Source organism: Ambystoma mexicanum, chromosome 5p (assembly GCF_040938575.1).
Source record: "Ambystoma mexicanum isolate Mex_15411 chromosome 5p, UKY_AmexF1_1, whole genome shotgun sequence".
NCBI lineage: Eukaryota > Metazoa > Chordata > Amphibia > Caudata > Ambystomatidae > Ambystoma > Ambystoma mexicanum.
In genome coordinates, this window is record NC_090930.1 from 193,742,622 (window position 1) to 193,768,254 (window position 25,633).

The 25,633-nt window shown below is 41.8% G+C and overlaps 1 protein-coding gene across 2 annotated transcripts in view; it reads right to left on the reverse strand.

Annotated features, from left to right (window-relative positions):
• Nucleotides 1–10,718: 10,718 nt before the first annotated feature.
• Nucleotides 10,719–25,633, reverse strand: part of CHRDL1 (chordin like 1) — an 881,325-nt gene continuing 866,410 nt past the window's right edge. For both annotated transcript variants that reach the window (XM_069612612.1, XM_069612613.1), the window contains exons 10-11: nucleotides 20,072–20,161; nucleotides 10,719–12,739 (exon numbers count right to left, since the gene is read on the reverse strand). In XM_069612612.1, coding sequence (XP_069468713.1) covers nucleotides 12,609–12,739; nucleotides 20,072–20,161 — 221 coding nt within the window. In that variant the 3' untranslated portion in view covers nucleotides 10,719–12,608. The remainder of the gene's footprint in view (nucleotides 12,740–20,071; nucleotides 20,162–25,633) is intronic.

A 25,633-nucleotide genomic window follows, 5' to 3' on the forward strand; every position in this document is an offset into this window, starting at 1 on the left:
TCCCTCTCTATTCTCCCTTCTGGTCCAATGCACTCAGCCGGACATACTCTTGATGCCCTCATCCACTCTGATCTTTCACTCTCACCCCTACTGAACACCCCTCTCTCCTTGTAAGACCACTCTCTCCTCTTACATCGGTCCCCTGGGCCCTCTGAACGCACCTCCACCAGACCTGCCATCCTCAATCACGAACATTCCCCTGATGAAACGAGTGCCAGCTGCTGTCATCACATCCACCTTTATCCCTTTCTAACCCACCCCAGACTCTACCTCTGGCTGTGCTCTCAGCAACCTCCATATGGCCATTACTAACACTCTGGACATTCTTGACCTAGTGACGAGGATCCGCCTGAAATCTGCCTCCAAGCATAATACCTGGTACAATTCCAAACTTTCAGCCTTGAAACGCAAGTTCAGAGCTGCCGAACGTAATAGGCAAACCTCAGGCTCACCCTCTGACAAACTGGCCTGCCGCCTGCTCCAAAACCAATACAGACTCTTCATCCGTGCCAAGAAAAGGGCCCACATCTAGGCTTGGCTATCTGGTGCATCCAACAACACGGCTGAACTCTTTAAAATCTGCAGGGAACTAGCCAACCCTTCCACAGTGTCCTCCTCCCCTATTGCGTTCCAGCCCCTCTGCAACACACTGGCCACACACTTCATCACAAAAACTCTGTACATCCAGAGCGCCCGTGCTACCCTCTACCATAACCCCTCCCCCACTCCTTTGCCTCCTATGGCCTCCCACCATCCTTCTTCCTCTTTTCCCTCCTTCTCACACAAGGTTGGGGGGAGGTGTAAGGAAGGGTATTGTGCTAGGTTACAACACATAAATATACAAAGCACAACCTGTGCTTGAACACAGATAAGCATTTGTGGATGTGACCACTTTCTTCAGGGTGGCGGTCCCCCACTGAACATTTTGCAGTGCCCTCTGGGGGACCGTGGCCCCGCAGAAAGTGGTCACATCCACATACACCACTGAAACCGGTTGGCCCAAGTTAGAGGTTCCTGCGGCCTGCTCAGCATCCAAGAGACCTCATGATAGGAACCTCAGTGTACAGCATAATGGTACACAGGTCCCCAATTATGGAGCCTAGTTTTTAGGTACTTTTTTTTTTTACTACTTAGAAGTCGCAAAACAGGGTAATTAAAAGCAATAATTCGAATCCAGTATGACTTCTAACCCTTTTTGGGGCATGGTGCACAACACCTCCAAGATGCTCTTAAACTCTGCTATTTAGCAGCCTTTCTCATTGCTCCAAATAGTTAGGGAACGCCCCTTCTTCTGTCCCCTAACCCCAGATAAGCAGCAGACCACCACAATCTAGGGTTTAGCAACTACAGGAGGGCCTAGTAAGAAAGGTTGGAGGGTAACGTAGGTTGTACTCACTGACACAATTGAAAAATAATAATTAAAAATCAGACTCGTTTCTGTTTTGTGTGAACGTGTGAGGGTATAGTCACAGGCCAGTTACTCACCCCCAGTCTCCTAGTGTGTATTTTGCAACTTTTCGAAATAACAGATGTCACTTTTTATTTCGGTTTCTCTGTGGTCTTTGCCTGTTTGGATAAAGTAATGGCACATCACAAAAATGCAGCCTTTATTAAATGCTCACGAATGCAACAGTTGTCCAACTCTAACTACTTACCTGTATAACTACCGGTGTGTTTTGCAAATATATAATGCAAAAGTAAATACCTGGCAATGCAGCGTCAAGAATATTGAAGAGCAATCTATCCATTGCAAGGTCCACTTGTTGCTTTGATAACAGGATAGCTAAACCACTAAATTATGTGCAAACGTAATCCACGATTGTACGTTGTATGAGGCCAAACCCCCAAATCAAGTAACACATTTTGCAACCAAATAACATCCTTTTTTCGAAAATCTACTTAAAAACAGTAGTCCAGGAAAACGGGCTGTATTTATTCGTCAATGTCTACTCGTTAACATTTTTAGCATGTAATTAATTAATCTCTTACAACGCACTTAACACCCGAGACCAGTCTCTAAGCGTGGGACCTGGATTCAAACCTGTGCTGCTCTGCTTTGTCTTACTTCCAAGACAGAGAGTTGTCCCTGAGCTATCCTCCCGGCCCTTGTACCTACACATGCTCATATATACCTAATGAATCACTATAGGGAGCCATTGGGCAATCTGCAACAGGTTTCTCCCTGCATCAATCTGCAGATGATAGACAACTGTACCTGCAGGCACTCTGCATAATAAATAGCAAGAGCTGTCTTCAGACACTTGAGAGATAGGCGTCTTTTGTTTGCATTGGCTAATCCCAACCTGTTTAAACTTCCCCACTTCAGCTAACCTCCACTCGCTTTTTTTGAAATCTGCTTAAACTTTCACCACTACTTCACATGTCCAGCCTTTACCCCAGGCATTTGTGCTATCCTCTATTGACATTGAGAACATTGTGCTTTTGTGTTGCCCCATTGCAGCCGTCTTTCCCCTGAAGGAAGCCATTCCTTCCAAACCCAATCTGGTCACTGGGGACAGTAAATTCAATGTGTTTCACCTAATCTCAGACAACTTCAAAACGTTCAGTTCAAGGCCACCTGATTTACTGACAAGGCATGCATCTATATACACCAAGATGTCTGTCTTCCAAGTTGATCATCTCTGGTGGTTAAAGGGGTCATCCCAAACAAGAGATTTTTTGTTGTGAGTTTCTGAGATTCTGTAAGGAATTCACTCAAAGAAGGCCATTTGCAGGTGCTGGTGTCGCTTGTCGGAATATTCTGTATCTTCATCTCAGACAATGCAGTAATTTGCAGGTTTAAAAAAATCAAAGTTTGAGAACATATTACATTCAACAATTACATGTGGGCGAGGGTTGTGTTCTTTATATGCAACAATCAGCCAGAAATGTGGGCTGTTTTAATTGAAAACTGTTATATTATCCCTGCTTCCAGCAGTTGTATTGTCCTCCAAATAAGGTAGCCTTTCCGGACCAGCATGCAATGCATGCCATTTCTTCACCCAATGAATTTGAAACTAAATATACTCCTTTTCATTGCTTTGAGAATGAACAGACCAGTGGGTGCTACTTTTCCAATCATTTCACTCTGCATCATCCGATTAAGTAGTCTTTGGGGCTTCGAAAGCTCATGCATTGTTCCATCTCTGCTTAATAGTTCCAGTTAGTCCAATAAAATGTTTCAACACTTGAATTTGTTGTGAAAACCTTTTATAACCTGGTTTTGCTCAAAGGCCTTCTGAGATTCTTAATGTGTTCAGCATTCATCACATTCATTGTGGAGGTTTCTCCCTTTGTGTACACCCTTTGGGCTCTTAAAAAAGTTCCTTAATGTATCATAGACTGTATACGTTGTCTGTACAGCGCTCTGTTGCACTTTGTTGTCTAGTTCACACCATGAAGCAATTTTGAATAATAAAACACAACTGATGTTGCTTTAATACTGTAAAAATGTAAGAAACGGTTTAATTAAAGTGTTATACATTCTAGTTGTAACCTTAAGGTTAATTTAAATCTAATTCATTATGTAAGTGGTATATCAATACTATCCACGCACATTGTGTTATGCATACCTTGGCAGTAGTGTATATCATGTTTTACAATCATGTGCATATGTGACACATTTGATGAAAATTGCAAACATGAGATAAGCTTTGAAAACATGGAATAAGAATTCTAAAACACTGACTTCAAAATGATAAATGTAGCTTTATAATTATGTGACCAAAAATCTGTTGCGGTGCAGAGCGTAGGAACAAGTGGGATGTGGCGGGAGCTGCATTTAGAGTCATGTTAAATGTTGAGCAGAGGTTTGGACAATTCAATGAGTTCCATACAAGAGAAATAACATCTGCACTCAGCACAGAGAAGGCAAAACTGCACAAAAGATGCATTTCCCTCTATGTGGGAAAAGTACAGGAACAAAGCATCGGATAACCGGTATGCTATATAGGTCCTGCCTGTATTGGCATGGTGCTGGGTAACGGACGAGGAAGGTAGTGGAACAGGAGGGGGTTCCACAACCTCGGTTGCAAATGGACTGGCATGTTTCCTTGCCTACCTACTCACTCCCACCAGAGGCATAGGAACAGGAATCGGTAATACCAACAGGAAAGCGAAGCAGGAACCTCCAGAGTGGGATGGCAGGAAACTGCATGAGGTGAAGGGGCATGAGGAAATTGCTACTACAGTACCCATGATTTTCACTTTTCTAAGGTTTCATTGGTGGATGGATTAACAAGATCAGACCATTTAAGGATTTAAGGACAGATCCATTGGCCCTCATTATGAGGTTGCTGGTAGTACCAGCGGCTTACCGGCAACCTTGGCTTACCGTTTCTGCAACTGATATCCTACTGGGATATTACAGGCGGCGGAGGAATGGTAGGTTCACATTCCAGTGGAGTACTCCACGGGAATGGGTACACTGAGACACTGGCACTGATAGTAACGGTGCCGGTGCTTCAGTGATTTTTCTGCCGGTAGGTCCCTTAACTACCGGCAGGTCATGGCTGCCGATAGGGGCTGTAAACTAAGAGCTGGTCCAGAAAAGGTGCAGGTAACTATTGTTACCAGCACCTTTTCCTTATCGGCTCACTCCTAATGAGGGCCATTGTCATATACTGGATGTCTTGATGAAGGAAAATTCTACCAGATTGCCCGGTCAGTGCATGCAGAACCCTGTTTCTGGCAATAGTATCTGTGACGTTATTTATCATGTTATTTTACTGAGGAGTTTCCGCAGTCACCTGAAGGTTAGGTCAGGATCTTTATGTCAACTTCACTTAAAGTTATTCCAATAATTGTCCATTGAATACTGGATTACTATAGAATAAAGATTGGATTCCTGTAAATGATCATTGTGAAGCAAGTTGTCTTGACACAATGCAGAGACTTTACTCATATCTCATTCTGCATTAGACACCAGTACGACAGAGGAAGGAGAAATAGGTCCCCTGCTGATTACTTTAGAAACGACAGCAATGCTATTATCTGCCACAATGATGTTTTTTCTTTCAGCATTGTCTGTCAAGTATTATGAAAGACGAAGGATAAGGAAGACTCTCCCACGGGTCTCCCTTCACTTTCTGTGACTATACTTTGATATAATGATGTGTTTCTTGTGTGGCATTTTCCATAGAAAATGTCTATGTACAATTGTTATTAGCCAACCAAATGTGGTACTTATTTAATTACCATGGAAGGATGTAAGGCTGAAATGGTTTTGCTGGGATTTGAACCTGCGTCCTGCAGATCACAACAATATTTCAGCAGCAAGCACTGAAACTGCTGAGGTAACTAACTGGCCAACAAACAAAGTGATGAGGAACCATTTCATCCCACACCAGAGAAACTAAAATGATTCAGTAGGTTTCCGCAAGGACAGGGGCTTAATACTGAAATAATCCATTTTCCAGCCTGTTTAGTGCAGAAAAGGTGAATTTGATGGATGATCTTCTTTTGCAGATGAGAAGTTTTGGATACGCCCTAAATCACCACTCTCCCCCATATACCTCTTCGTAGGAGTGGACGCCTCGGAGGATCCCTAGTAGGTAAAGGCAGATCTTGAAAGCTGGCCACAGAGATAGATCAACCAAGAGGAACAGTAGTATGGGAACATCCTGCCATGGTAACTCCCAGCCACTGCATGGTCTTTAGCAGAAGGTTTTCAGTGAAGTAGTTGCAATCTATCAGAGCCATAAAGCAGGAGTCTACGAAACAACATCTTTCTTCATAACTTGGCCTTGCCGTGAGCAGGAGAGTGGACAGAAGAACAGCTGAGTGCAGACTGAAGGGGCCCCCAACCCCATAAGGAATCCTTTTAAGAACAATGGATATACTGAAGGGAGGTGGCAACAGGAGTCCGCGCAGTAGCTAGAATGAGAGATGGGTATTTGATTAGTGCTATAAAGAGCTGCAGCTGCTGTGGAATTCTTCCACTTCTGGCTTAGTAGTTAGGCTCTAAAAGGTACCAGGGTATGTTATAGTTGGAGAAGTGAAATGACTAGACCTGAGCAACGATTTTAGAATGTGTTTCGCTACCTCATGCACATCTATGTGAGATTCAAGTTGGCTCACCTGCTCCCACAAAGTTATCTTACATGTCGAATATGCTCCGATCTCAATTCAGACCATACAGTTCCTGGGACAGCTTGGGAGGGTTTGGGTCAAAACAAAACATTGAACATGTGCTCTAAGGGGCAAAGACTGCAGAAAAGTTGAGAATGGGTGGAGCAAATGACGGGGAATGGTTAGGCCGGAGAAGTGTGTATCAGTGATAGAGTACTGTGCATTTGTGGATGCGATCCAGATAAGATGGCATGTTACATGTTTCAGTGATATATCCCAGTAAGTCAATGCAATGGGCCTCATTACGACCCAGGCGGTAAGTTACCGCCTGGGCCGTAACTTTACCACCATGGCGTAAACTACGTTTACGCCATGGTGGTTGGCGGACTTACCGCCCCATTCCGAGGTCGGCGGGGCGGTAAGTCCCCAATCCCCATTTACCCTTCCCCATTCCCATTTTTGCCCCATAGGGCATAATGGGAGTGGAGAAGGCGTTAATTACGCCACCGTAAATTACGGTGGCGTAATTAACTCCATGGTCCCTTAGCGCCATGGATTTTAACACCTTCTAAAAGCAGGTGTTAAAAGCGCCATGGCGCTAAGGGACCTCGTAATTGGCGGTAAGGGGTCGGCGCAGCTAACGCTGGCGTAAACCCCTTACCGCCAGGGTCGTAATGAGGCCCAATGACTACAGGGACCTCCACTTAACATGTATATCACATGATATGATATGATAGGATAAGGTATTTCAAGGCGCGACGAGGCAAGGGTGGGGGACAGATGGAAGATAGAGACACCGATCTTACTAGGCCAGGTGACACTGAGATTGTGCAAGTGCAGGAAAGGGGGAGGGAAAAGTGTGGGGCGGGGGGCAGTGCAGTACATAGGATAACAGTAAAATAAATAAGACAATAAATAGAAGTGCGGCCAGCTGGTGGCAAATGCAAGGGTAAGCGCAGACATCCGGTGTCAAGTGCTAGTATGGGTTGGAATCAGAACAGGAGTAACTCTGACTTTCATGCTTCTGAAATTGGCAATTGTGAGAATGAATGTCAGCCGTGCACCACTATTACTCTGAGGCAGCGTTACAACTTAGTGTTACATGGTCATTCTGCATCATGCAGCATTTCACAGTTCCCAGGTGTCTAAATGGTTACCATTATAGGGCTGGTTTTACAATAGAGAAATGCCGTGGTTGACAGTACATTTATCTGCGCTAGTGTGAAGGTCATTCACATGCTAAAATCCACAAGTCAGCCGTACATCCTTCCGAGAACCATGTAGGGTGATATGTGTCCTCAAAAGCCACTGACATGATCAATGTATTGGCTAGGCAGTGCCTGGTGCCAGTACCTTTTTTCTCCACTTCCTTGTTTTTCTGGATTCCATTGCAATTACTGCGTCAGGTGGCTTGGCCGTCCCATGCCCGGTTATGCCCATTTCACCGATGTCCTAAAGGTCCCTCCATATATTTGAAGTTAATATTTTGCTCCTCCCACCCCTCTGGGACTCTGAAGGTTACATCTTGGGTCACATTGTTCCCTTTTTCTGAAATTACCTTTCCCCAACGCACTGCATGCACATGTGGCTAACTGAATTAATGGTGGTGGACTTCTTGCTGCTTTTTTCCTTTGAGAACTTCCCAATCATGCTGTTGTTTTTATTATTCCCGTTCTCCCCAGCAATGAAGGGAACCTTTTAACTAATGAATCCCACATTAGAGCCATCATTCCCTAACCTATTTGTGGTCAGAGCCGCTTCCATTGCTCAGTGCACTAATGCATCAATGACAGACTTTTGTGTTTGACCTCATGGCCCCATGTTTGAAAACCAGTAAATTCTCTCAGCGCTTTCAACATCAGGGACGATTAAATAAATATAAATGGAGAACTGCAATTTTTTGAGGCACAGAGAAATCAATTTCGAAATCTGAAAAGGGGGCCGAAGACACGTCACATCACCGAGCCGGGGGTCCAAAGCAGATCACTTTGAAAGAGACCAGCAAATACTGTACCGACAGGCTGCTTCTCAGAAAGTAGAATGTGTTTTGGTGTAAGGATTGGTGATCAGCAAGTGCAATCCCACACTCACAGGAGTGGGAGTATACACATATGATACTGATAAACAAAAGAAAAATAACAAGTGCTTGATTGGGTTTCTGGTCATTCCATCGAATGGCAAACCATCTAACACCAAACCATCAAATTCTTTCCATCAAAATACCATTCCATAGAATGGCCATTTCGTTGAATCAAATTCGATGGATCCATTGAAATGTAATGTTAAGATTAGGGGTTAGATTAGGGTTAGGGTTAGGTTAGGGTTAGATTAAGGGTTACATTAGGGTTAGGGTTGGGGCTAGGGTTAGATTAAGGGTTACATTAGGGTTAGGGTTGGGGCTAGGGTTAGCTTAAGGGTTACATTAGGGTTAGGGTTGGGGCTAGGGTAAGCTTAAGGGTTACATTAGGGTTAGGGTTGGGGGTTAGGGTTGGGGCTAGGGTTACATTACGGTTAGGGTTAGGGTTGGGGGTTAGGGTTTGGGTTAGGGTTAGATTAAGGGTTACATTAGGGTAAGGGTTTGGGCTAGGGTTAGATTAAGGGTTACATAAGGGTTAGGGTTGGCGTTAGGGTTAGGGTTGGGGCTAGGGTTGGATTAAGGGTTACATTGGGGTTAGGGTTAAGGTTGGGTCTAGGGTTAGGGTTGGTTATAGGGTTAGATTAAGGGTCAAATTAGGGTTAGGGTTGGGGCTAGGGTTAGATTAAGGGTTATATTAAGGTTAGGGTTGGGGGGTGGGCATGAGGGTTGGGGGTGTTGCTGGGGGAAGGGGAACTCCCACCCAATATACAAAAAATAAAATGTTACAAGGAGCTTGCCAGTGCCGAAATTTCAGCACTGGAGTGTTCCATGTAACGTTTTAAAGTTACAGAAAAAAGCATTGATGCTATCTTTTACATGTAAAAGTGCATTTCCATTGAAACCAGTCCATTTATATTTTCGTTGGACTGGTTTCGATGGAAAGGCATTTTTACATGTAAAAGATAGCCTGTTGATGCTTTGGCATTAGATTCTTTGTATTCAATGGTTTGGTATGTCGAACCTTTATTTTCGATGCGATCACTACAAACCCTTGATTGGATTCCCTGCTCAGATCAACTGAAAAATGGAACCCATACCATTATTCATTTTGCCTCCCTGATGAAGGCCTAACCATAACATGTGCAAGCTACAGTGACCGAAACCTAAGGTATTAAGTTCGGATTTAGCAATGAAATACTGTTCCTTGAATAAGGCCTTGTTGAAATGTTTACATCAAAAATGTGCAAAATAATCGTGCCTTAATCTATAAATAGTTAAAAGATTTAAAAAATACTACTTCCTGACGTAACTCAGAAACGGGTGCTGAGCTTTGTCTAACAAACGTGTGTGTTGTGATAATTGTTATTGTATACATGTATTGGATGAGAATTGGTGTGATATTTGGGGCCTCGTGAGAGTGTGTGTTGTTCAGATGAGAAATCTGTACGCACAATATTGAAATCCTTTGCACTTCTGCACTTTGTAGTGAAATGAGATTTTGCATAGGGGAGTATAATTTTAGTGAATATAAAATATATGAAATAATAGGTTTTTTTTATTGAATCTGCGTTTTTGTTTATTGTCAATGTTACACAGTATTAGTTTGTTCAGAATTATTTTTCAGGACCCTTGATTTAATAGTACATACCCACTCCCCTTTGTCCTTGAATACAGAATTTGAAAGCAATGGCCAGATTTTGTTGTTGATATCTAAGCAGCACACTCAACAAAGAGGGGTCAAGACACCTGCACATAACACCACCAATTTTTTCTCACTGATACTTGTTATTGAACTTTGCTAATTGTGATCGATGAATGTCACCTGTACCAGTATTCTGTGACCTGCCCATATTCAGATATCCCTCAGGGGGTTAAAAATTAGGTAACTCTGGCCCGGTATGCATTGAGTATGGCTCCATCACTCTTCGTTACTCCTGACCGATCAAGAGAACTTGTACAATCTTTCTGTTTTGAGAAATGTCTCCTGTACCAGTGTGAAGTCTAGCTTGAGTCATGCCTCGAGCTAAAACAGATTTTTAAAATGTATCTTTCTGAAACAGACAGCTGATCTTCCACGTTAGAGAGTGTTTTTCAATCACAAGGTATGTCTTGCACTGGAAATTAAAAAAAATACAGAAAATATTTTTTCAATTTCTAAGATAGAGTACTTAGGGTTTCCTGACCAAAGGTACATGTAGGAAAAGTAATGTATCTGGTTTTAGCTGCAGAGTGATGGGAGGGCTAGAAAATGTGGTACTGCCATGTGTGGGCCATGTGTGCAGGACAGCTTGCCGTTAAGATTCAGTCGTTCCGCTCCTTGAACTTTCTCAGATTATTCAACTGTGGCAGTTTTGATGGTATGGGGTGCTCATGCCTTCACTACCCACAACAAAATATGTGCCATGGAGCAAAGTGGTATCCTTAGTTGAAAAGGGCTGTCAGTTTCCTCCATGGAAGCAAGTGAGTGGCCGGTGGAATGGGGGGCAAGGGGTATGTCAGATCAAAGGATTGATAGAGAGTAAAAAAATATTGTTCCATTTTTTTGAATGTTAAGTAACAAACTCAGTCAACATTTTTGCAGTCAACATTTTTATAGTATATGTTATTGCCATAAGTTCACTTCTCTATCAAAAGCACAACATAAAACAAGTGAAGTTTAATAAAAGTAAATAGCCACTGAAAAGGCAGAGCTTGAGCCCCCTGTACATCATCATAGGCCAGGTACCACTGTCCATGACATGCAAGACCTAGTGCTACACAGAGCAATGAACCACCAAGTCCTCTCAAAAGCCCCCCTTGTATACAAAATTCAAATATATATACATACAAAAAGGTGATAAGTAAGAACAAGCAATGAATCGATGGGTCTCCCCTCGACTGCTTGAGCTATTTCACATTTCACAAAGTGACTAAATTAGCAACAGTAAAAGATCTGTTCTTAGAAGTACACCTTATCAGGAGAAAAGAAGACATCTTTTATTTATTTTTATTTTTTTCACTGTAAAAGCGGAAAAGCATCCGAATTTGAGACATTTTGTTAGGGCACTCCGGCCTAATTAAGGGTTAGGAGAAATTCAGCATGCAGTAATATCTGCTACTATATGTTGTATGTCTGAAAATCCGCCTAACTTTTGAGAAAACCGCTGGGAAGAAGATACAGGATGCAGATTTCCAGAAATACTACATGCATTATTTTAGAAAATCTACAGGCACTATTTGCCTTTTTTTCAAAAATCCACATCTTCCACATTTCTAGGATGGACATCGCTTCTATGTTGATTTATCGATGGTCATTTTTTCGATGGATTTTTTGCCGAATTGTTTTTTTCTAAAAAACTCATCGCAATTATTTTTGTTTTCTTTTTGGAGGGTTCCTCCCAACCTCCACCCCTATTAATTTAACACTATGCCCTATTCCCCTACAGTTTATATACCCTTCCTCAGAGACCCCTATGTTTTTCAATTCGTTTTTTTGATAAAACATTTAATCAAAAACAAACTCTCAAATAAATGACTGTCTGTGAATGAACGTCGTACCTGAAAATGCAACAACGGGTCAGGACTGACCCTTCTGTGCATTGCAAGGCGATGGTTCTGAGAAGGGGGGCATCTGAGATTCTTGCCATCTCAGCTCCTTCGGAAGAGCCCATCAGCATTTTCTTCCCACAATGAGGGGAAACACATGCCTTCAAGGCAGGAAAACAAATGTTAATGACTCAGACTTCTACATTTTTTATAAACATTTTGGAAGCGTGTTCTGTGTTATTTCAACTCATAATCAGGCAGTATTTACATCATGCAATATTGCCCAGACCTTAAAATCTGGTGGGGCAGTAGAATCTCCATCATAAGGCTGCCGGTGCAATTCCATTAAAAAACAAGCATTTTAGGACTGAATAACAAATAAGGTATCTTACAAAAATATGAACGATATGTAAGCCTGGTTCCCTCCAACACTACTTAATTGTCACTTTCTTTAGGCACTGCTCCTGACCTAGTAGGTGCAGACTGGACACTTCCTGCCTGCTTTAAAAAATATATTCATTGGGACTTTCCCATGTTAAAACATTTTTGTAAAACAGGCTCTTCATCTCTTATGCATGGGTAATATAGCTCAGTGCAACGCGTCTTGGAAGCAAGACAATGCAGAGCAACACAGGTTTGAATCCCGTGTCTGCACTTAGAAACCTCTTCAGTATTAAGCGTGCTATAAAAAAACAATTACAATTCTCCAGCCCTGCAGTACTACATTGAGGTTGTGGTGCTTTCTCAAACATATGGCACCGCACAGAGTTTCAAGACTTAGGGTGTGATTAGACAACTACATTGGTATTGTTGGTTGTGACGAGCCATGCAAACGTCCTTGATTTCAGGCAATGCTAGGTAAGGTCAGGGCTACCGCAGTCCAGCTGCTGATGTTCTTTTCCTCCATTTTCTTTCAGGAGTTCCACTTCCTTCTCACCTAGCAGTGGCTTTTGTCAGGTCTCTCCAGGTACAGGACTTTCACCAAGTCTTCTAGCTCTGTCCTGCACACTCTGGTCTCACACAGCTCGCTGATTTCCGCTTCTCCCTCACTGAAGATTTTCCATTGGCCTAAAAATGAATAGAAACGGTAATTTGCAAGGAGCACCTATGCAGCGTTTACAATACGTTTCTTAATTCAGATACATATGCTAACATTGAAATAAGTGTATTCTGTTATTTTGTTTTTATTTATTCGTATTTTGGATTGTGGCCAGCGTGGTAGGCGAATGCTTCACGGTGCCATGTGGTAAAGTGGGCGTGGAGGAGAAAAAGTGGTCAAAAGAGGGGACAGAGTGACCAAAAGGAGCGTAAGAAATAACCACTCATCTTTTTTGAACACATTCCAGGTTTTGCAGGTGCAAAGTTGGGTCCCCAAAAACGGTAGCGTCAATGGCAGAAGCCCACTCTTAGTAATCTCAATACAAAGGTGACACCCCTCTAAAGTCATACAAAACGCACAATTAACCCAAACACAAATCAGGAAACGACTATTTGAGAATGTACTCGTCTGGTCAGGCTACACACAACCTTATTGTGGAAACGACACCTACCAAATCAAGAGATACCAATTACATGTAACCCTCGCAAGTCTATCCCACTGTACTACTAGGTTAACAAGCTCACCTCTGAATCCTCTTACCATCTTACATACACACACACAATTGCTCACAGAGACCTCATGCCTATCAATCACCACACCATCATTTATAAAGCTATGGCAAAACTCATACCTTTAGCTCTAACACACATCCCCATATCAGCCACTAACCAAGATATTCTGCATTGTTATTTATCAATCAGAACTTGGCCTCTGCTATCCAGATTAGTACATGCCAAAGTCTCTCAACCATACCCATGTTACCATATCGCCACCAGGATTCAGGTAAACCTGGCTCGCACTCATCTACACCACAGGTTTCGTAACTGACTCTCTCTATCCCACTTACATCGACAACCCCTCTTTTCTCACAAGGCCACATGCAGTGAAACCATCCAAATTGCTGGAGGATGTTGTACAAGACCCAGTTGCCATTGTTACACTGCATTGCATATGGTGCAACAAGAATTACGTGCGTATCATGTAAGGATTAAGTGCACTCATATACCTGTTTTTATAAAAAACTGTTGTCCACTAACCTCGTAAAAACTTGCTATGATATTAAGTAGGTTCATGTGTATCTGCATAAAATGCCATTTCCGGCCCCACAAGGTCGCCAGTGTTACATCTCAAACACACTATTTTCCATAATACTGATTAGTACAAGCTTAAGCTTTGAACACATATCTTGTGATCACAGCCTGGAAAACTCGTTTGGACGAATCCTGGTCTGTGATTCTCACTGTAGTAAAACAACCAACTCATGATCTGAGGTCTTATGACACAAATTACTGGGGTCGGGCTTCAAGTTGAATCTAGGTTTACATGTGCAGTCCTGTACCATTTTCAAACTGAACAGAAGGTACAATGGTTGAAAATGAATAATATTTTATAATTTACAAGTGCATCTTCTGCAAAAAATATTAGGAATATGAAAACATGGTGAAATCCTGGGATTGTTAATTTCAGTTTCCGAGCTGCAAAATACATGTTGTGGAGGTGGCTGGGATGTTTTGCTGGTAATCATACTCCAGAGGTATGGGCCTTATCCTCCAATTTCTGGACACAATTTACTAAAAAAAAGAGTCTCAAAATGGTGATAGTGTGTGATACTTTCTTTTACTTGTTGAAGACTGTCTCTTAGGTGCATACGTAATAATTTGTATCTCGCAGGTGCACCATTTTTATCACGGTAGTAAGTGGTGAAAATCTTGCATAAAACAATCTTTTAGGCAAGGCCTCTCTCGTTTTATATTGAAGTAGTCTCCATGTTTACAGTTTACTTTAGGAAAGAGAGAGAAGAACAGAGCTAAAAAGAGGATAGAAGTAGGGTGTCAGAGGAAGTGAATTCAAAGTGTAGTTGAGGAGGGAGCTAGTTATTATATTATATTAAAATTGTTCTTTTATAACACACTAAATACCAGAGATTACTTTCTAAGTGTGGGATCGGGATTCAAACCTGTGTTGTCTTGCTTCCAAGATGAACATGTTGCCCCTGAGCTATCCCCCCTCACAATGGAGAAGTGAAGAAAATAATGAACAGAGAAGATGAGTTTGGAGGAGGAGGTGATTCAGAAAAGAGAGTAGTAGGGTGGAGCAATGAGGTGGAGGTATCGACTGCATGGAGAGATGACAAAAAGGTCAGCTAGGAGGAAGGTAGAAAATGTCAAGAGAGTGAAGAGGTATAAGGAGCAGAGTGGATTTGTGTAAAGGGGAGATGTGGGAGACAGTGAACGTATCCAAAGTTCTGAAAGTAGGCCAAGTGATTTGGTACTGGCAAGAACTTGGATGTCAGTGGGGGCTTTAGAAGAACAATCTATGTCGGGGCTACACATCAAGGAAAGAGCACATAATGCATACTAATCCTGGGGTCCAACACCTGCATAAGACTCTGATGCCTGAACCCCATCATGGCAACCTAGGTCCTAGGGTTGATGGTGCCAGTTTTCAAGTCAATGCAAGAGATGCATTTCAGCATCCTGCCAAGAACAGTCAAAACCAAGAAGGATTCAACAACCTGCTAAGAAAGAAATGTGTGGCCTCTTCAAACCCAAGAGGCTTGCTGCCAGAGAAGACAGAGTTATAGCAGGGAGGGACACAGAGTTACAGCAGGGAGGGAGAGAAGGACTAAGGGCTGCAGTTTTAAGATAATTCGATACTTTTTACACCCGTTCTTAAGAATCCCCATGGTGAGACCTCAGTTGAACTAAATCCCCTATTTAATTGCAGATGAAGGGGGGAACATGACTGCATATATTTTATATGAGACTAGTCATCCTAAAGCAAGCAGTCAAGACACATCAGAAGTGTCAACTCTTTTTATACGAGATCTGTGAGGGTCTGCTCAGCCACCAAGATCTATTTCCAATTCCCAAGGTTCAGTCCCAGACATGATAACCATCCTGGAAAGGACAGAAATCCAGCTAGAACACCAAATAGATAGTCTTGGCTGTGCCGTCTTGACCATGCATTGGGTATTCAATATATTAGTTTACTTCCCTTCCATTTCCTTTTTGTTCCATTGCTACCAAGTTTTTGTTACTTTTAAATAATAGTATCGGTGCATCCAACTCTTCATTCGTTTTTTCTCTTCCTAGTATAATTACATGTTTAAAACCTGCATATATAAATACATTTAAATAAAGGAAACCAAGGTAGAAGCACCAGAAATAGACTCTGCAGTCATCAGTCTAAATATCAAATTGAGTCCTGCAATTCACACAGCGGCCGGGGGCTTGAGATGGTGGAGGGGGACGATGGCAGCTACCTGGGAGAAATACAATGTGATGCAATTGAAGGGAGGTCAGTGACATTGGTAAAGCTCAGCGTTTCCCCAATTACAATGCACTACATTGTGGGTTCACAGTGGGAGGGGAAATGGCTGATTAAGTTCATAGATTCATTGAGAAAATCAATACAGCAACAACTAAAACTGTGTTGCTTTCGATAGCATTAATAGATATGCAAAAGTAATTCACGGTTATTTCGTTGTAACTCTTATAGTCATGCTTAGAAGAACTTGTGTTTAGTGATGGCACTATAAGGGGAGTGCACGCCCTACCTAAGACTATCAATGCTAGGTTGGTAGGTAAGAGTTTATTATGTGTGCATGTAATGGCTTTAGAAGACACAAACACAGCTGGGAAGAAATGGAGAGCTGTACACAGGGGACACCTCAAGGTTCACCTCAAGGTTCTTACAAGTAGGATGCCGCATTGGCGAGGGGCAGGGATGGGCAGGGGAGATGAGGATGGGGGTTGCGAGAAGTGGTTTCATTAGAGCTATCAGGGATGGCCGAAATGTTCTTTGAAGAGTAGGATGGAGGGGGGCGGTCCTTTCTACATTGGTAGCTTGTCCTGAGTTGGGGTGCAGAGCAGGAAACAGCCTGTCTTTCCCCTCTTTGCAGTTCTGTACTTACGGTCGTGTGATATTGTGGCTACTAGTAGTGTGAAGGTGATGAGTTTCTTGACGAGGTAGAGTAGTGTTGGTTGAGACTGCTTTGTAGGTGATGCAGGCAGTCAGTGGGGCACTGGCCTACAGGGAACTCTGCCATCTTTTGTGTGGATATTTTAGCTTTCCACTTCCCTTACCCCCTCTGTCATCCACTCCCCTCCCACATTACTTAGAAAATCTTTTTTTATAAAGCCAGTATTATATTCCTAATTTTTAACCAATGTGATATGTCATTTTTGTCATGTGTAACAAATGTGTAATCCCTCTACAGGGACAAATGCTACAATTACTAGATGGACTCATGTTTTCAAAAATGTTTGTGTGCGAGTATCTCCTCCAAACCAGATTGAACACTTTGGTCTCTGTTGCACGGTGTAATTATTCAACCCACTTTCATAGTAAAAATGTCCCTGACAGGCCTATCACTGAACTGCAACATGTTGGGGAACAGCGCATGCGCTTATTGCCATACACTGGCGGATCAGGAAAGTGGCCGCAGATGGTGAGGTAAGGAGGAGGCTGTGGGATTATGGGGGTTGGTATGCATGCATTTGTGTGGTGTGCTTGTGATTTTATATATGGGACTCAGAAGGGCTGGTCAGGAGACTGTGTGTTGCCGGAGCATCTCACACAGAACACAGGCCGGGCGTGAGGAGAGGAGGGCAGTTCTAGACAAATGGGGTTGCTACGGTGCCCTCTACTTTGGGAGAGGGCAGAGAAGGGAGCGCTCATGGCAAATGAGCAGCGTAACCGTGCTCGGCGAACCAGGCTTTGGTGAAAAAGGCTTGCAGGAAAACATCATAGATCTGGTGCAATGTGAGGCCCCTTTGAAAAATATTTCTGGCGCCACTTTTGCCTCCCAATTAGACATTCAGGCGGTTTTGAACATAAGTGCTTGAAGGCGTAGCCATTGACACACCTTAAGTGCTGAAGTGGTGCAGATGAGCTTTCAGACGTGCCACGAATCAAACTGGAAATGACTGTTTCAAGGAGTTCCTCTTTCTCTAGCATATTTCATATATTGACAAATGAACTCTAAACGTAGGCGTTTTGAAACCAGCGCCAAAGTCAACCAACAGCAGACACACAACTCTGAAGAGGCCAATAACTATTTCTTAAAGGAATTATCTGAAGCGTTAAAAAAAAGCGCTGAACCTTAAAGAATTTACAAAGCCAAGGGTTTTAAATACATTTTGATGTATGTGTTCTTTTATAGACAAATGTGTCAGGCAAGGCCAAACCATGACACATGCGCAACTCAAAATGTATTTACCAAGGAAAGGGGCATCCCATCAGAATAGAGTGACCAGATTCTGAAAATAAAAAACCGGGACAGGCCACTGACATAGAAGTAGGACTACAGTTTCAGCGGTGAAACTGTAGTCCTACTTCCATGTGGGTGGCCTGTCCCGTGTCATATTGCAGGGCCGGGGACCCGAGGCTATTTTAAGTTTAAAAAACCCATCTAGGATTTGGGGATCGGGTGGCTACCATCCTGGCTTTTGACAAAAATCATGAAATCCGGCCAAAAACTCGGATGGTAGCCAAACTTAAAAAAGACTCGGGACCCCGGGACAGAGGTGCAAATACCCAGACAGTCCCGGCAAAACCAGCACATCTAGTCACCCTACATTTGAAGGACCTATGCCTTAGTGAAGCAGGGCATTTCCAGAATCCAATCCATGCCACTGCCAAGCAGGTGCCTGAAGCTTCCTTATGAAGGAATTCAATGATAGTATGTTTACAGTCAGGAATCAGGATACAGTTGGCAATGCAAGGGGGGACTTTTACAAGGCCTGGGTAAATGGTGAGCTGCACATTCATGATAGAATGTAACCTCTTTTTGACGTGAACTTCCTTATTTAGCTCTCAAGGCAGTGTGAGAGTATGGTGTTACCTGCTGATAAACAGCTCAGGAGCATGGCTGTTAGCCACATGGTATCCCTACATTTCTGCCCGCACCCCAATACAATCCTGTCTGACAGTTTTTACTTACAGCCAGTGCTTAATTTGTGGGGGTGTTTGCCAGGGCTCACCCCAGGCACTTATTTATGAGCCCTGGTACTTATTTTTTCAGACACAGTTTGATTATGATGTGGTGTTTTTGGCATCTTTATTATTTTAACTGCCAGTCACAAAATAAACACCTATAGAATCAGAGTAAAATGTAAATGATGATTGTGTTTAAAACACACTTAAAAGTGTCTCATAACAAGACACGGCTAGTATGTTATTTGATGTGTATGTTGATTGGCATTTATAGATCACACTTCTGCCGCAGTGAGCACATCCGTCAACCAAAATAGGCCGGTGGGAGTTGCAGCTTTGGCCACATATATGTTGACAGCATGGGGAGCAGCCGTGGGTGGTGGCAACAGTTGGTGGGTAGTTGGCCACCCTGACATGTCATGTGCGTGTTAGAAAATATTTGAACGCCAGTACTTCTTTTTTTACATATTAAGCCCCGTTTACAGCCTCCTCCTAACTAAGGGGATGCAAGTTAGATGGGAAGCCCCTGATACGGAGGCACAGGCAGCATTGCTCATGCCGGGTTAGGGACTTTCCCACTTGTTAACATACGTGTCTGTGAAAAGGAGGAGCTGCAGCACTGTCTCACAATGGGACTCTCGAGCAAGCTAAAATGCATTATTTTATTGTACTGTGTCTGATGAGTCTTTTTCTAGCCTGATGGGAAAGAACGGAAGAGTATTGATCTCACGCAGTGTCAAAACCTCAGTTCAGCAGAGGACACGCGTTACCAGCATGCCCGACGGTCATTTGCCCGGTAAGGTTAATGACCGATCCACCACCAGGGAACCACATGGCAAAGCTGCGTGCAAGAACCCTCAGCTGCCACTCCATATGCTCTCTGGTTTTGTGGATCGACACTGTGTGTGCATAGCATGAGTAAAGTCAAAATTCCTCCCGATCTCTGGAATGAACAATCATACATCATTTTCAAAAAACCTTTCAAAATGTGACTGTTTGATAAGTACGACTAATATCTATCATTGTATCACTTAAGTACGACTAATACGTGTCTCTGTTGTTCATCCTATGTTTCTGCTATTGTACCAAACGCTGTGATACCCTTGGGCTTGGGCATCACAAAAATATCATAAATAAATATTGTATGTAGCAGCCATAGGGCCTCAGAGTGCTGGTGGCCATATTGTAGCTTTTGTGAGAATTTACAGTGAAAATGATTTCTGAAAGAAACATGTCCTTTGGTAGGACTTTCGTGGTCTGAACTACGCACCACACCTCATTGATCGTCAACATGAGCGCATGGTGACAGGAATACTAGCCATATCATTATCTATGGATGCGTCGGAGACATGGTCACTTACTTGCAGTCGTTCGGGTTATCTGCTTGAATTCTTGACGTTCCTCAAATTCTCTTTTTGATATTTTTTCAATGTAAAACTGGTTTAAGACACCTATAAAACAAAGAAGACAGCAAAGATAGTTGTCTCTCTACATACCTATGTGTATTCATTCATTTTCATTATGTGGTTTATACACCAAAACTTTGTTGCAAACCCCAAATCATTTTATACGTGTTGGATATATGAATTTACGTCTCCGTTGTATAAACATGGCTGAACTCACACCAGTCAGCCCCGATCTAAAATCATAAATGAAGTGCAACGAATAGAAAGGCAGGATAAGCATTGGGCTTGTCACTCTTGAATAAGCACATGCTCCACCTGAATTAAAAAATGCATTAAAATACTGTCCTTTGTTTTGGTTTCTTACGTAGATGATATTCTCCCCAGCCCAGGAAAACAATTTGCAATTCTGCAAAATATTTCATTCCTAAACCATGGCCAGCTCATTGATCATCCTTTCTTTCAATTGGTTGCACTTCATTTATGATTTCAGTAGAGAATATGGTTGCATTTTTTGTTCAAGTTCCCCAGTTCATCAAGTACAACTCAAGGCTCCGTTCATCTATCAGAGTGGACATCCTGTTCTGAACCATCTTCACAGCCTGCAATCTTTGATTCCGAACAGCATAGTGTGAAGCCATGGGACACCTGCTTGTATCTATTTCTGGGCGAATCGGAGGACAACACTTTCAGAGTTTGGTGCCCATTTTCTAAATTCCGTCCTAGGAGATCTTCAGTGGGTTAGTAGTTCAACCTGTCCATTATTACACTCATACATAATGCAACGAGTCAACAAGGATTGATCATGAAGTCCCATCAAGGGGCCAGAGCGTCAGAAGAAGGTCCTAATCTGATAACTATGCAGATGGTGTATTTACGACACACACACACACACACACACACACACACACACACACACACACACACACATACAAACAAAAACACACACCAGATAATATTGCTTTACGTACAATAGAAATATGAAACCTACCACAAAAAACATTGGGATACCATCTATTGGAAGTGCATTTCTGATCAAGTCTAAAATGTGAACAGATGTGGTTTCTGCTCATGACCATTGGCATCACTATCATTAGCATATGTTTGTAAAATATATGGTAGACTTATTTGTGCTTTCTTAAATGGTCCTCCATAAATTCGGCTTCAGTCCCTATTCAATGAGCATGATGACTGTAAATTATAAAAACCTGATAGCTAGAGTAAACATTGATGGATATCAGACAGGCCCTATACAAAAGAGGTAGCCGCCATGGTTGCCCCCTGTCGATGCTTGGCTTTGTCCTTGTTACAGACACATTTGCAGAGAGGATTAGGAATTTCAGGGATATCGGAAAAGAGTAGGAGAGACAGAACATAAAATTGGGATCTTTGTAGACAATATGATACTCTTTCTAATGACTTCCGACAAGTCAGTGAAAGCCAACACGATAGAGTAAAATATGTGTCTAGATTCAAGGTAAACATTTATAAATTTGAAATCTTAAATATATCATCTACTGAGGCAATGCAAGAAGAAGTAAACATTTTAGCTCCCCTGGCCTTGGCAGAGAAGTCAGTAAAATACCTGGCCAACATCACACCTAAAGGGGAAATATTGGAACAAGCTAACTATTCAGATATAATAGAAGCAATAAAAAAGAATTTGCCCGGATGTAAAACGCTCTGCATAACATGGTTAGAGAGGCTAGGTAGCATTAAAAGGAATGTCCTGCCTTGATTGATGTATCTAGTCCAGAATGTCCCGCTTAATTTAATAATCCCCATTTAACACTTAAAGGAGTACAAGGTTTCATTATGCCGTTCTTCGGCGGAGGGGGGGGGGTCAAGAATGGGTAGTAAAAGAATGCTAGCAAGCAAGCTGGACAGTATTACCTGACTGCACAAATAAGAGTGGTGGCAGAATGAATGCAAGCTGAATCAGAGAAACATTGGGTCTTCCTGGAACAGGCGGACAGTAAGTGCTATATAAACACAATAAACATAAACATAAACATATGGAAACAACCATGGCTAACTAAAGCCCAAAGGTAGAAGGGCCTGTTCATTAATTTAATGGCAAGAGACACAATGGAAGTGTGGGATATGATTGCATGAAGGAGTGGTCGGATGAGCACCCCCCCTTCACGCCAATGGATGGTTTACCCCAGTATGATCGATAAGGGGTTTGATCACTGGTACAGAGGAGGATGCAGGAAACTGGTGGACAACCATTCAATCAATGCAAATTGGAGTTCAATTTACAAGAAACCGACAGAATACCGCTACCAGCTATTGAAAGATTGGGCAAACCAAGAAAGCAATAAAAAGGAAGCGTCTCCGAAAATAACCCCATTCGAGCAAACCTTTCAAGAAGTGACAAACATGATGGGACCAATAGGGAACCTATATAATTGCTTGACCGATAACAACCAAAGAGAGGAATGGGTACATCAGGGAAAGTGGGAAAAATAATTAAACCGTAAAGTCACGGCTGAAGAGTGGGATTACATAAATAAAAAAGCATGGAAAGGGTCAATATATACACATAGAACGGCATCTCAAGATCCCACACAGATGGTACTACACTCCAGTGAGGATGCACAGCATCAATCAAACGCTACAGGATCAATGCGGGAGGCTTTGCAGTGAAAAAAGAACCCTATCCCATATTCTAGGGGAGTGGTCAAAACTCAGAGGACTTTGGAGGGAAGAAGGAAACATATCTGAGAAGCAACAGTGGTGCAACACAGTCTAACACCTACATTTATATTATTGGGACTACTGCCAGAATCAGAAGAAAAGGTGAAGAAAAACTGTACATCGCTCATAAATAAAATCGTGATGGTCTTGAAGCTGGCCATCCTCGCTATAAAGGGCAAACCAGAAAGCCTGTCACTAGTCCTATGGACAAAAAAGATATAGGAAATAATAGCAATGGAAAACCTGACAGCACGGGTGAGAGGTTCCCTAAAAAAATGTAATACTATATGGAAACCTTTATTGCAACAAATAAATACCCAGTACAGGACAATATTTGCAGCCGCAGGGAACAATCTGGCGAAGATTTAGCGGGATAAGGCAATATTGTGCATAGACTGAGATATAACCCTTAACCATACAGGATGAATTGATCTTTGGTATCTGTTGAGATACATTTTGGATATGGAATATCATAGGTTTGTCTTAATGTATTAAAAACCTAATAAAAACATATATATATATATATCAGAAAGAAAATTCCCGTACCAAGGTGCAGGAAAAGTGGATGGCACTCCGGGAAGAGGTTTGGATTTGAAGAGTCCTTTCCAAACCCAGAGTCAGGAAGTCAGGATGTTTGCAGACACAAAATGACTTTAATAATTATAATGTCCAGAGAGAGAAAAAGACACGAAAACAACGACGCGTTTCGCGGCAACAAACCGCTTGTTCACGTTAGGGGTAAGGAACACAGAAAATGGACTATAAATCTAACAGTCACTCTATGGTTTCAGGATAGACAGTGGTAATGCATAACACACAATCTCCTAGTTAAAAACGGCGGCCATATTTGAAAATGCATTTTCCTCTAACATTCATTACATTTTGAATCTAGAGTGAAAAAAGAGTAAAGAAGGAGTGAAAAGAGTATAACCATTGCTCGGACTGTAATTACCTATTTTTGTATACGGCAAACTAATGTGGCATCTAAGACTTAACTGTTTTACCAAGATTACTGTAAAAACAAAATTTCCATGCTAATACATTTGCATACGTCACCGCATTTATGTAGTACTTTATGGTAAATGCTCATTTTCAATTTATGTACGTTTTTAATTAGCCAATTGTTGACCTTTGTTGTATATAAATCTCTGATTAGGATTACGCAAAGGTTAACGGCTATTAATAGAGTGGCAATGTCCTTTAACAGTCCACTGGGCCAACCCATTATAGGTAAAGTGCAATGTGCTTTAGCAGGTACAAAAGTAAACCTCCCAATATAAAGATCAATAAAGTTTCTGATCTCTATTGTATGTAAATCTCTGATAGGGATTTTTTGGTCTTTGTATGAATATACTAAGGTGTTGAGATAAAATGCTTAGTGCATCTGCTAAAGTGCTAGTGCTAACGTAATGAGTAACGGTGCAAATACGCAATATTTTCGCTGCTGTTAATAAAGTGCCAGTGCCTTTTAACAGTCCACTGTATGAATATACTCAAGTGTTGAGATAGAATGCTTAGTGCATCTGCCAAAGTGCAAGTGCAAACGTAATGAGTAACTGTGCAAATACGCAATATTTTAGCTGCTGTTAATAAAGTGCCCGTGCCTTTTAACAGTCCACTAAGTCAACACTTTATAAGTAAAGTGCAATGTGCTTTAGCAGCTACAAAAATGAGCCTCCCAATACAAAGATCAATAAAGTGATTTGTGCTTTACATTTCTGTCGTAATTCATGCTCACTAATTTAAATGGCATTTTGACTTTAAGAACACAATACTAAAAACATATCTTAGAGGAACAAGACAGAGATATCGACTGTTACCTATTCTGTGTTTACCCATTAAGGAACAAGAAAAAGAAAAAAGGTATAAAAGGATGTTAAAATTGAGGTAGCAAAAAGGAAATAGAAATAGAGAAAAGTTGGTCTAAAATTCATTCAAAGCTTGTTATGTAGTATGAAACAGTTTCTTAGGTTAATAGACCTTTTATCCTTAATGCTAGTGAAAAAACATCTCTCAATGACAACCACATGTAAACTTATATTTGTTAAACAAAACTTGTCTGTATATAGAGAAAAGCAGAGGAAAGAGGAAAGGAAAGAAAGGAAGAGGAAGAATTAGGTATACTATGATAATTATCATTCTTAGATTCTTGCCGAAGAGCAAGGCTACCCAAAATTTGCAGTCCTTTATAAAAAAATTATTATTATTATGTGCCTAGAAAGGTGTGCAATTCTTCATCTAGGTTATGGCCTTTAGGTTTCTTGGTCTCGAGGTCTAAGATGTATTTCGTTTCAGATTGTCTGAGGGAGAGTTCTCGATTACCACCTCTGGCTGTTTTTGGAACTGTGTGTATGCCGAAATATTCAAAGCCTTCCAATCTGCCTCCATGCTTCTCTTGGAAGTGCAAAGCCATAGGGTATGTGGGATCGACGTTTTTGATAGCTCTTATGTGTTGCAATATTCGAAGTTTCAATTTGCCGATTGTGCTGCCCACATACCATTTGTTACATGAGCATGTAAGCACATACACAACATATTCTGTTTCACATGTGATCCTGGATTTTATGGGCACATTTTTTTGTAAAACTGGATGTAGGTAGTTTTTGATGTTTCTGGCAAATTTAGAGGCTTTGCATTTTGCACAGTTTTGGAAGCCTCTTGGGTTGGCATTTAACCAGCTCGAGGTACTTTGTGGGGTTTTCGGACTCATATAACTGGATACTAGTTTATCCTTCAATGAAGTTGAGCGTCTGAATGTGATGTTAACATTTGGACCTAGAATGCTCTTCAAATGTTCGTCTTGTTTGAGTACATGCCAAT